Here is a 13441-nt window from a genome sequence, read left to right on the forward strand (position 1 = left end):
GAGAACAGCATTATCATTAATGCCAGAACAAGAGTATCTGGAACACAAGAAACATAAGCAGGAGATGCCCAAACCTGGATAGTTTGTAACATCAATGACAAAAGAGAACTCAGACGATGAATCATGAAAACAAATTACAGCAGTAGACCCTTTTTGTTGTCTTTAAACATTTTTCACAACTCTTTCCTAATAAACAATATAATTATTAATAATGCATTTATATTTATACGTTAAATATCTATCTAAATGCAGTTCAAAATGCTTTATACAAAAAATTTACAGTATTAGTTGTCATTATAATAATAATAAAAATTAACCCTTTTCCTCTATAACCAGAAATTCTCAGCTTTAAATCTTGTTTTCTAATTTTTCTCTGGATATTTCCATTTCAAAAGGGCTTGTTCATGAGAACATGTCATTTTATAAACCGCTTAATCCAGACCAGGGTTGCAGGGCATGCTGAAGCCTATCCCAGTTAACACATGGCGCAAAGCAGGAATAAACCCTAGACAGGATGTCAGTCCACCGCCAGGCAAATACACACACATACAAACACACACACCCTAAAAACAAACTAGGGCCAATTTAGTGTTTCCAGTTCACTGCATGTATTTGGATAGTAAGAGGAAACCAGAGCATCTGGAAGAAACCCATGCAGACATGGGGTGAATACACAAACTGCACACAGGGAGGACCCAGAACGCAAACACCAGTCTCTTTACTACAAGGCAGCAGTGCTCTAACTGTGCCACCCTTCTCCAGAACATAGTTTATCATATTCGCTGTATAAGTTAAACTACTTATATACTGTTTATATGGCTGGATATATGAATGTGAAATTCATCTATAAATAGAGCAAAAAAAAAATCACATGTATTTCTGCAGAAATATTTAAAACAAATAGCAGCAACACTAACTGATTATATTTACTGAACATATTGTACACATTGTTCTTGGTTTAAAGTTGGTAATTTGTACATACTACAATGAAATTATTGCTTGTATGTCTAATCATAATGTTTGACAATAATACAACAAAATGAAATGCACAGAAATATAAAATACATGCAACAATTAAATACAATATATATTTGCAAGTATATATTACAAACATACATAAATACACACAGATGGAAAATGTGCAAAAGCAACTGGGCAGGATGGCTAAAGTCTTTAATGATATGGTTTGTCACTCATAGGCAGCAAGTGGTGTTTATGTCCAAAACAAAAGGCACACTACACACTCTGTATAATCAGTTTTGCACAAACGTTATATGGTATTTAAAAATAGCAATAAACAGAAGGTTTGTACAAAAAAGCGACAGAGAAATGTTAACTGTCTATAAAGAGGTCTGGAACCATGGCTTAATTTACACAAGTAACTGGAATCAAGCACTGCATGTTACTTTTTTCATACATTTGTGACACAAAAAACATTGTCTGTGGAAAGTTTGATTACTCTTCCCATATCTATGTAGATTTTTTGTGTGAGTGTACCCCACCCAGGATAGATTTGTGCTTTGTACCTGGTGCTGCTTAGGTATGCTATGACCCTTGTGACTCCGAGAACATTAAGTGAGTTTATTAACGGATGAATGTATAGATCGTAAAATACTATCAATAAAAATACTGCCAATATTTTGTGTAATATACAGCACATCCTTCAGTTTCCATTGTTCTACAAGATCAATGTTAGACTCCAATGTATTTTGTTGGCTTTTAAGAATTTCACCTACTACAAAAAAATAACTAATCTGAAATTTTGAGTAGTAAATAACTAAAGTAAAATTTTGCATAGTAAAATTACAAAAATTGATTAATAAAATTTAGCCAACTGACATTAAAAAAATGCCATAAAATACAGTATTGAAGAATATTTGATGTTATTGGATAACTGTAAGTAAATGTGTTCAAGAAAATTCTGACATACTACCCTGTTAAACTAAAGCAATTAATTACACCTCTTTAGTTCTGATGATAGATGTCTGTATGTGGACCTAACCTATGTCTTCAAACTCTCAAAGACATACACCAGAATTATTTCAGTTAAACAGTGAATGTATGCTAAAAAACAATTGTGGAAATTAAGGGGAAGAGCATCCATGATGAAAACCAGGAACACAAACGACTATGGGAATTTGGAAAAAAAAATCTATAAAGTCATGAAGTTGAGGCAGAAATACTGACAGCTTTTAAAACGCATTTTCAATGAGAACTTGTGACAAATTAGCTGCCAGCTAACCAAATGATCTTGTTGTATTTACAAGATTCTCATAATTCAGATTTATTTACACCACAGAATGTGCTACTATACACTTACTGAAAGGCCCAACACATAGGAAGAATAAGAATGAAAGATTCTTTTCTTCTGTTATTACCGTACTTAGTGCAGAGTTTCCAAGAACAGCTAACAATGGACTGACTCCACGCCAAGTTATACAATCTTGCTGCTGAATTCCAAGGTTAATAAATCTGCAAATTGATCTGCTATAAGTGTTTAAATCCCTGTAGCAAAGTTGGATTGAAGCCCCCACCTCATCTTCTTTCTCTACAGCTCACAACTTAATAAAAAAAAGATCACTCAACACTCTATTAATTTAAAACCATTTCAGCAGCTCAGTCAAAGGGGAATTTCCTAATTATGCTGGTTTTTATGGCGCTACAGCATGTGTCATAAAGGCTTTTTTTCTTTGTGTCATTCATTTTGGTGTGTGTAAAATCTTCTTCATGACAGTCAGTGTAATGCTATTTATTTGTACAAAAGGCATCAAAATTTACCTCTTATCATGAATGTCAAAAAAGCCACTATGCTCAACACCACTTTGCTAAGGTAAGAACCAAAATGACAGAAACTGCTGCAGCCTTCATTTTATTATTCTGCAGAAGTGAGGAAATGAGAAGATCACAGTGGTTCAGTGATTAGTGATGCTGCTCCATACAGCTCCAGGAAACAGAGGTTGATTGCCTATGACTACTTGGGGATTTCCTTGGGTACTTTTATTTTCTTTCCAAATTCCAAAGATGTGCACATAAAGTCAGTTTGTAGATATATACTGTATATGTTACAGCCCTGCAACAAACTAGTGTGCTGTCTAGGCCTGGTTCCTGCTTTGGCCCAACATTCAGACATTAAATCAATGAAGCCAGTTCTGGGTATGGGTGGACTGATGTCCCAACCATAACTAAACAATCATTTCTTTAAATGAAAAAATGCACTTTTTTATGACAGATTTTTTTTTTAAATAACCAAAGGCTTGTATATATGTCACCATCTTAAATACTGAAGGCAGGGTGTGATGACTCAGCATGTCAAGTGACCACCAACAAGTATAGCAACTTAAAAACAACGTGGTGAAAAAATAGCGTCTATCCTCTAAAAGATTGGAACACAAAATAGGACCAAGAAGACGTCACCAAAATAAAAAGGAAAAAATCAAAATGATATTAAAAAAGAATAATTTTATTGAATGTTACTTCAGAATATACACAGATTGCAAACAAATTTTAACAGAGAGGGCCTAACAAATTCCATATTTCAAGCACTGAGCTCACAATAGTAATTGGAGAAACCCTGTAATAGGTTGTGCGGGTAAATGGATAACAGGAGTGTTTTGTCCCACTTAATTAAATCCAAAGATGACCTGGGCCAGTTTTTAACAGTTAGTTCCCATATTAATTATGGAGGACCGGTAAACTGGTAGCCATTAAGAATGTCAAGCTCTTTAATGAGGAAAGAGAGCTCTCATGTACAGAGACACCTAAAACCATCAGAGGGAGTGCTGAATGAACAGTTCCAAGACTTCTGAAGTGCATTGCTAAAGTTGGAAACAACCCTGAAAAGGGAAAGGAGCTTTAAAGGCTACTGCCTGCCAGTGGTCCCTCAAGCTTAAACTTGTGAGCTATGTTGGGGCAAGGGCTCAATCAGTAGGGAGGTAGTGTGACTAGATATTGTGGAGAATAGGAGAATTTTTGGAGAGTATAGATGCATTTATACTACAATCAATTGAAACCCTTCCACTACAGGCAAGTGATCTCCATTTAGGTAATTATGTGACTTTTAAGAGAATTGGCTGCAACTGTGATGATTCAGATGTGTTTTTAAAAGAGGTGAATATTTATGGTTTGGTGTTTTATATTTGTAATTAATTTAGATCATTTTGCAAAGATCTGATTTCACTTTGATATTAAACAGTGTTTCTGTTGATCAGTGTAAAATAAAAACAAAATTAAATCCACTGTAACTCAACATTGTATAATAATAAAATGGAAAACAACCAAGGGCTGTGAATACTCAATATAGACACTGTGTATTCATTCATTAGGCACTTCTTTTTGTGTATTCATTTTCTTTGTTTTTAAAAAAAGTATTTTAAATTTTTTTAGTAGATTTCCTCAAACCCCAAATGTCTCATTTATGTATATTGTGTTTTTCTTTTGGTGTGTAATTTTGTTTTTTCTAAGACAATTTGAAATTGCTCACCAACACAAACCTTGTTGGATAAGTCTTGATTAAGTATATACTATTATTAGAAATATCACAATTTATTGGTCTGTAGCAAACTCCAATCATTACACCTCTGAAGTTCCTCCACTCTAGGGTAACCAACAGTGATGCAGACATTTTTCCTTCTGTGTTGATCTTCAGTGTCTGAATATTATTTTTGACATTTGATACCATAATTTCTTCTCTCCTGCTGTGTTTACGTTTTGTATAGGATATACTGTATAGCCTTAATAATTATTCTGTAGTGACCTCATAATCCTAAACAAATACTGTGTTTTTACACAGATACACCATCAAATCAGCTGTACCTGGCAGGTGAGAGTAAGAACCTTTGATGTATAAATGAAATTGACATTAATTTAGAAGAAGTACTTAAGCAACTGCAATCTAAAAGAGCACTACTAAAAACTGAAAAAAGTAAAATAACTCACTCTCTCACTAACTTATGCAGTACTTTTTGTAAGCTTGCTATTTACCTAAACAAGAAAATTAAAAAATTACTAAATGAACAAAGATCTCAGTAATGATCAAAGAAAAAAATTCAGAGACAAGCTCCAACAGATACACTGACAGGTTTACTGATTCATTCAATAATCCCACTGTCAACTGGACTTTCTTACTTTATTGCATTTATTCACTATCTGCATGAATTTTTAGTTTCTGAGAGGCAGATGCAATATAAATCAAACACCTGCATATATGTTAATTGGTTTGATTTTTAAGATTTCTACATATTTATTATAACAAAACAAGTATAGATCATAAAATGTGTATTTGAGTTAAGTCATTGCAATGTTTGAGAAAGGCAAAATTACTTACCTTTGATTTGAAACTCATTTGGGTGCCTGAAAATATACAATATTAAAAAATGTTTAATTCTTCATATAAATGTACGGAAAATCTTTGTAAATGTAACACACAGTACTAAATAAAAATAAGTCTCACAAAAACAATATACAGTATGTCATTAACACTAGCCTTGAAGCTTGCTGATAAATTCTAATTGTAAAGAACATTTTGGTGCTCAAGATACTGAATAACTTGATTTCTTGTCATAAAAGATGAAAGCCTACAATATTGAAAAAAGCTGCAAATAATTAGTTTTACTGAATAATCTTCAGAAATTAGTTGGCACAACAATTTCCTCTGGTATTACAAGCTTTACAAAATTTTAAATGCAGGTATTTCGAGAAAAGCCAAGCAAAATGACACCTTTTACTGGCTAACTAAAAAGATTACAATATGCAAGCTTGCAGGCAAGATGAAGAAGGGCCTGAGTTGCCTCGAAAGCTTGCATATTGTAATCTTTTTAGTTAGCCAATAAAAGGTGTCATTTTGCTTGGCTTTTCTCTACATTCATGATGGCTAACACAGTACAACACCCTAGTACTACAGATATACAATGCAGGTATTTTAAATTAGTGACTGAAGATAACACCAGGAACATTCAATAAGAGTGTAGATTTAAAACAATCAATAAAGTCACCATACACACTGTCTTCTTTGAAGATACTGATCAGTTGATATTAACCAATTTCATCATTTGGATTAGTATATCGTATTAGTATATTGTTGTTAGCACTACATCCAAGAGTTGGTTTCTGACTTCCACACAATACTACAAGGAGGAACTCTAGTTCTTCAAAACCAAGCAACAGAATTTGTTTTTAATATATTTACAGTTTATTGAATTTTAGATAATTAAACCAAATAAATTTTTATTAAAACAAATTTATATTGCATCGTTCCAACCAACATTTGATTAAGGTTCAGTTTACAAAAATCTCACTGGATAATATTCAGCAGTTTCAAATGCAGGATACAGGAACTTGTAGAATATAGTAGTCTAGTCAATTGGTAGATAATGTTTATTGAACTTCTAGAAGATTATTTAACTTCAACTGAACTCCTGGTCAACAAAAAAACATCCATAAAGTAAGTATTTAAAATGTTTACAGTTTCCCAATAATTTTGAACTTAAAATTCACAGTTTTACAGGAGCACATAAGAAGGGCTTATCAGGTCCTTTAATTGTTCTTTATGTAATTTTGTATTAAACTTGTTTTTATCTGCTAGTAATCCAAAATGTGCTATAATATAATGTAAACCAAAATGTCACCCCTAAATACACACTCAAACATATTGTACAAAGAAGTTACATTGACATTCTTTTGGTTGCATACATGCTTTGTGTAAGAAAGTTACTTCTTTGAAAATAACAGGCATCCGGAAGTTTCACATTGCTTGCTGAAACATAAACCAGTTAAACATTTCCTGTATTCTGTTGTCGTAAATGTTGTTTCCTCAATGTGATCCGAATGCATACTACCTCCCAGAGGGACACATTACACAGAATTCAAGAGCATATATTATTGTTCTCAATAATATTAAATGGAAAGTTTAGCATTTTATGTGGTTTAAAAGGTGTAAAATAAATATAGTATATATTTATATAAAAATGACCATGAAACTCAATAACATAACACATAAGCTAATTGTTTTGCTTAGTTAATTTGTGAAAATTACCACTGCAAAACAGTAAAATAAAGTAGGTCACAGCCTTTAAACAGCTTTTCAAAAAAGTCTTCTATTCATTTTATAAGTATTCTATTCATTTTAGCAATGAAAAATACCAAGTGAAAAATTTAGAAAAGTGTAATATTTGGTATATACTAAATACATGTAATTGTAGCTAAGGGTATATTTTTACTTAAGAAAATTAACACTTAGATTTCAATTAATAAACTAATTTCACTTGCACAAGAAGTTCCTCTTTGCTTACCTAGAACTGAAATTATGTTAACTGCTTTCTTCTGGCATTAAATTGACTCTTTTGGAAAAAAAAATACTGTACATTTTTAAACAATTAAAATGGTAAAATAGTAAATACATTATCTTGAAATCATGAAATTAATTACTCATGCTCAAAGGTAATGTTGTGATGTGAGATTTTACATATAACTTGATGAATATTTTGTACTGTATATCTTTATTTGTAATTTAGACAAAGCAATGTAATTTAGTGTTTACCCCCCCCCCCACCCCCCCTTGTCTTGTCTCAGAGGCCTTTAAGTACCATGATGTCCTATTGGCTCTCGGGGTTGGACAGAACATCTATAAATGTATGTGTTTAACCTCAGTATCTCTCTCTTACTAACCAACATCTGAAAGAAGCATCTCTCTTGCTAACCTGATGATGAAGACCACACAATGAAGAGAACAGCTCAGCAGCCATTTTGAACAGACATGTGGCTGAAAGCTGAGCACCAATGATGCCTTAACTAGAGACATTTAAGTAACTACAAGTCTGTGCCACCTGAACTACATATCACCATTTAATCAGGTTGTATGGAAGCCAATATTCAAATGTACTTTGCATTTTGTTATTATTTATGAATATTATCAATAATACTATTACATTGTTTAAACTGTAACTTCTGCTTGTCTTTTTACTACATCTAATTGCCTAAGGTTATAGATATAGAAGGGAAGGTGAGGATAAGTTATATACAATAGTACCTTATAAACAGTGGTAATTACGTCTGTGAGATTAGGCATTCTAAGGCTACATATTAATAATACAATAGGGGAAAGTAGAGCAATATATATTACTCTACCAAGACAAAACAATTGGCGTAGTCCGGTAGGATTTTGTGGTAACCATTGTTTTGCACCTTGTTAGACAAAACAGGTAATATAGATCTTTACTTTTATTTATGTCTTCCCTTTCATTGCTTAGGGATTTCAGGAATAAAAAAAATGAAAAAACATGAATATGACTATTTTGTTAGCAGTTACAGTGTTGAATCCTATAGACATAGTAAATAGCAAATGTATATCTATTGACCAATTAATCTCTTTAATCAATTATTCCAGCACACTTCTTTTTCCTATCAACATTCCATTACAGTTCTTATTAATGAACAGTTACACATGGGTTATGATGATGAGACAGTGTTTCACTAATAAGCTAAACTTCTTTGAGGATGTAATAAATGCATTTTAGTGGAAAATATTGTACAATATTGTTTATAATGAATTTCAAAGATAATATAATAATAACAAATAATATAAGGTACTCCTGCCTGTCACGGATGTAATTATTTTATTCACTGAAATGAATAAAATACTGAAATTTTATACTGAAATGTCACAAGCTCCTTTTCAACTGCGGTGGTAGTGCTTCTTCCACAGGGCAAGAACGGAAGTAAACAAAGGCATCTTGTAAACGGGAAAACGATTTACTGCACAGCCCAAAGTTTAAGCATCAACCAACTAAGTATTTCAATATACTGAATTCCAGTTATTCATCTTATCTGTTGTACCAATGAGCCACAAAGATGACTGTATGAAGCCTAAGTTGGAAACTTCAGCCTGTTCAGTGGTTGGAAATTTTCAGTGCCAACATCAGACTATGGAATGCTTTGAAATGCTGCTTGTTACCTGACTGTGTGGTGTTCCTGACTTCAGGAGGTTAATGCAAGGATGACTCCATTGTGAATTATAATAGAACCAGTACGATCCAATTCATTTTCGAAATGTATATACTGACTTTCTGTAGATGGATTTAATCCCTTAAAAACAACATCCTCATCCACTATAAATGTTTTTTTCTGGGTTTAGTTTCTTCATCACCCCATGCAGGATCATGCTTATCAAGTCATCTACATCAGCACCAATAATTTTGGATGAATGTATGATAAGCTGTTGGAACTTTTAAATAGTATGATTTTTAAAACCACTCATGATAAGCTGTTGGTGCTTTTAAAAAAAAATGATTGGTCAGACCACTCTAGGCAGTGATTCTGAAAGTGAAGAAGACTTAATGACACTACAATAAATGAACAGCAGGGTAATCCTGTGCATTTTAACTAGTCTGTGTTTACACTGGAGAAATAAACACAATTGCCTCAGAATTATATACTCTTTGTATTTACATTCCAATACAGAATTTTATCAAGCTGTGTTCCTAGATATTTATATTACATTATTTCATCTTTTTTATCTTTATTTAGAGAACAAACACAAATAGTATAGCACAATAAAATATCAATATCAGAACTGAAGGGATAAAAGTGTTCCAAAATAAAAATCAGTTAAGATGAACATTGTGATTCAGTGAGATAGAGAATATGACAGGACAGGCAATTTTATAAATGACATTAATACTGAAGGAAAGGACTATTTTAAAACTGCATAAATGAATTCTTGACAGATTATAAAAAATCTTGAATAGTTCGTCACAGAGGGAATTGTTTTTTTTTTCATTCAAACACTGGGCACACACAATGATATATGTGTAATCTTAGACATTATTAAACATTAAATTATGTATGTATGTATGTATGTATGTATGTATCCCCTTTTGTTGCAAGACAAATTCATTTGCAAGTGTATACTTAAGTACAAAAACTGGCCTCTTTAGAGGGAGTACTTAAGTGTTATGTAAAACACAAACAGAGCATCCTTTGATGTTTACCGCAGGCTGCAGTGTGACAATTAAGCAAATCTTATAAAACCATCATATTAAAAGGTGTCACAGGGAACTGTTTTTATTTAGTGTTTGCTTTATTCATATATTTAAAAATATAGTTTTTCCTGGTTGTTCATTGTGCCTTCAATTCTTCATCATAAATCATTTTCCTACTACTTGGTCTGGCAAAAATGCCCACCTTCGAATTAGCCTCAGAAAACAGGCTCCATCTTTTGATAGGGCTTTGACAAACTGCTTCATTAAACCAAGCTTAATATGAAGCAATGGTAGCAGCACTTTATCTGGATCCACCAAGTTAGGTTTAATGAGGATTTTGGCACCAAACTGTAGTACTTTCTAGATAGCCATTCCTTCTGAGCCAAATGTAAATTCTGGGCTCTGCTGTCCCACTCACAGAGAAAATCTGAGAATCTGGTATGCTCTTTACAAAAAAAACAGAACTTTTTGGTCCCCACATATGAATCATCAGTGCTCACTGAAGTTAATTTTCTCAAGAAGATTTTCAAAGTTCTCATATATTTCTTTCCATTGAACAGAATGCATAGAACAAGCGATAGGTATTAATGTGTATGCATTACTGTTATGAGTAAATCCTCCTTTTAGGCTGCTTTGATTAATAAAGTATCTATCTATCTATCTAGAGGAGTCTATAAATAGTCTCAATTCTTCTGCATTGTCATCTCTGCAAAATTTGTGCACTAGGCCACTTATGTCAGTAAACCGAAGATTCATCATTTTTTGAAATATGCTGCAAACTCTTGTTCTCTTTTAGTAGAAATAGAAAGTTATGTCTGGATGTAATAAGTATTTACCTTTTAATTGGAACCTGATGAACTCTGTAGTTTCTTTGGGAAGGTCTAGATCTCTTACTAAATCATTCATTACATTTATCCTGAGTGAATTGCTGTGGCTCATTGCTTGAACAGTTGCTAGCTTACAGTCTTTAAGAATTTCCTCAAAGTGCAGTGATTTTTTAAAAATGTGTTATGTATATTTTTAAGATAAATGTTATCTGGTGCCAGAAATTTATTGGATTTCAGACTTTTTAATCTAAGAGCGCTTTTCTCTCTACTATTTCTAAATAACTTAGTACCTTAGTAAAAGTCTTTGTACCTGTTAAGAGGTTATCAAGATTTTCAGATATGGAAACTTAAGAAAAATAGGAATTTACAGCATTTACTGTTTATCTATATATTTAAATTTACCCATACTGTTCCTAAAATGCTTCATGACACCTCCTGATCATTATTTTATTACTAAAACTAGTCATTTAGCCCATTACAATAACGGGCGCTAGAACAGTAGTGCATAAACATTAGTAGGAACAGTCTATATTAAATGGCAAGAGAGTTTGACCTCATTCTTTTTTCGTTGGTTGTATTTTTCCTTCTTTCAGCCTTTCTTTTGTTGATGTTTACTTGCTGAGCTGACTGTTCTTCATGGGCTGCCACCGTGTATTGTGTGTCTTTAATTTTCTGTGACAGTAATACTGTCTTGTACGGCTCTATTCAATAAGGGCGCGCACAAAAAGGCGAGCTCCAAAAGGGCGACCCCAATTGAGCGCGGCGAATAAAGGCGTTCGTAGATAATTTAGTTCAAATGGCTCTGGAATATGTGAAGAGCAACAATGGTGCAGATCTTTATTTACGCGCGCCTTTATTTGCTGCGCCCAATTTAGGTCGCCCTTTTGAGGCTCGCCTTTTTGTGCGCGCCCTTATTGAAGGATACCGTCTTGTACGTCCGCTGGCTTGTATGTCCGTAATATACCTTTAATTTTCTCTGGTGGTAATACAGGCGTGCGCGTCGGTAATATGCCTTTAATCTCCTCTGACAGTAATACTGGCTTATATGTGGCTGTAATATGCGTCACTGTATTGTGTACCTTTAATTTCCTCTTGCAGTAATACTGGTTTGTATTTCCGTAAAACGCCTCTAACTTTCTCTGACAGTAATATCGCGCATTGCACCGTGCCCCGCGCATGCGCACTTCACCAGAAGACACCCACACACGGACACCTGGACGCACATAGGGATTTTATATATATATATAGATACTGAAAGAATCTATGTCAGCTTTTGCAGTTTCTGCAGTATTTCTCTTTAAATGTGTTTTAGCAATTTTAGTTTCCTTTTTCACCAGTACTCATTGAAGCTACTTGTCATGTACATTTTATACGGAAGTTGTTTCCTTTGCTCCCTTTTGGTTTTTAGCTCTTTACTTATCAACTTTGTGGTTTTCTTTCATTTCAAAATTTCAGAATGAGCTCGCCCAGCATTTTATAAAAAATTTTTTAAGTCTGCTGGACTGCTGCTCAATCATCTCCACACTTGAAAGTTTGCCCCAAATTATCTTTTTATTCTTTGCTACCTGTGCCTTTAATTTGCCTTAATCTTAAATTTAACAGTATTAGTATTTGCATATACTTCCTTCCAAAACACTGCAAATATATTACATTATGAATACTAGATCAATTACCTCTATTCTCTGAATTCTATTGTACTACTACTGTATACTGACCCCTCTGCTCTTGAAAATTTTAGACCCATCTCTAACCTGCCTTTCTTAAGTAAAATTCTAGAGAAGGCAGTCATTATGCAGTTAAATGAGCACCTCAATAAACATGCTATTCTTGATAAATTTCAGTCAGGTTTTAGAACAAATCACAGTACAGAAACTGCACTCGTTAAAGTAGTAAATGATTTGTGGGTAAATGCAGACAGAGGTCATTTATCTGTTCTCATCCTCTTAGATCTTAGTGCCTCATTTGACACCATTGACCATAATATTCTTAGAAATCGCCTTAGTCAATGGGTGGGCCTCTCTGGCAGCGTCTTAAATTGGTTTGAATCCTACCTGGCAGGGAGAAAATTCTTTGTTAGTTGTGGTAATTACAACTCAAAGACACATGATATCCTATATGGTGTATCACAAGGCTCTATCCTAGGTCCGCTGCTCTTCTCAATCTACATGCTTCCATTAGGTCAGATTATCTCAGGGCACAACGTGAGCTACCACAGCTATGCTGATGACACACAGCTGTATTTATCAATTGCACCCGATGACCCCGATTCTCTTGATTCACTAACACAATGTCTAATTTGTATATCAGAATGGATGAATAGTAACTTTCTCAAGTTAAATAAAGAGAAAACTGAAATCTTAGTGATTGGCAATAATGGATACAATGAGGCTATTAGAAATAAACTGGATGCATTAGGATTAAAAGTCAAAACGGAGGTAAAAAGCTTAGGGGTAACTGTTGACTGTAATCTAAATTTTAAATCGCATATTAATCAGATCACTAGGACAGCATTTTTTCACTTAAGAAACAAAGCAAAAATTAGACCTCTTATATCATGGAAAGATGCTGAGAAATTAGTTCACGCGTTTGTTTTCAGTCGACTAGATTATTGAAACGCACTCCTCTCAGGACTATCCAAAA

The 13441-nt window shown here is 33.5% G+C and overlaps 1 protein-coding gene across 2 annotated transcripts in view; it reads right to left on the reverse strand.

Moving 5' to 3' along the window:
- The window catches only part of skap1 (src kinase associated phosphoprotein 1), a 268145-nt gene that overhangs the window by 224504 nt on the left and 30200 nt on the right, over window positions 1-13441 (reverse strand). For both annotated transcript variants that reach the window (XM_028819166.2, XM_028819165.2), the window contains exon 3: window positions 5324-5349. In XM_028819166.2, the coding sequence (XP_028674999.1) occupies window positions 5324-5349 (26 nt within the window). The remainder of the gene's footprint in view (window positions 1-5323; window positions 5350-13441) is intronic.

Source organism: Erpetoichthys calabaricus, chromosome 14 (assembly GCF_900747795.2).
Source record: "Erpetoichthys calabaricus chromosome 14, fErpCal1.3, whole genome shotgun sequence".
Lineage (NCBI taxonomy): Eukaryota > Metazoa > Chordata > Cladistia > Polypteriformes > Polypteridae > Erpetoichthys > Erpetoichthys calabaricus.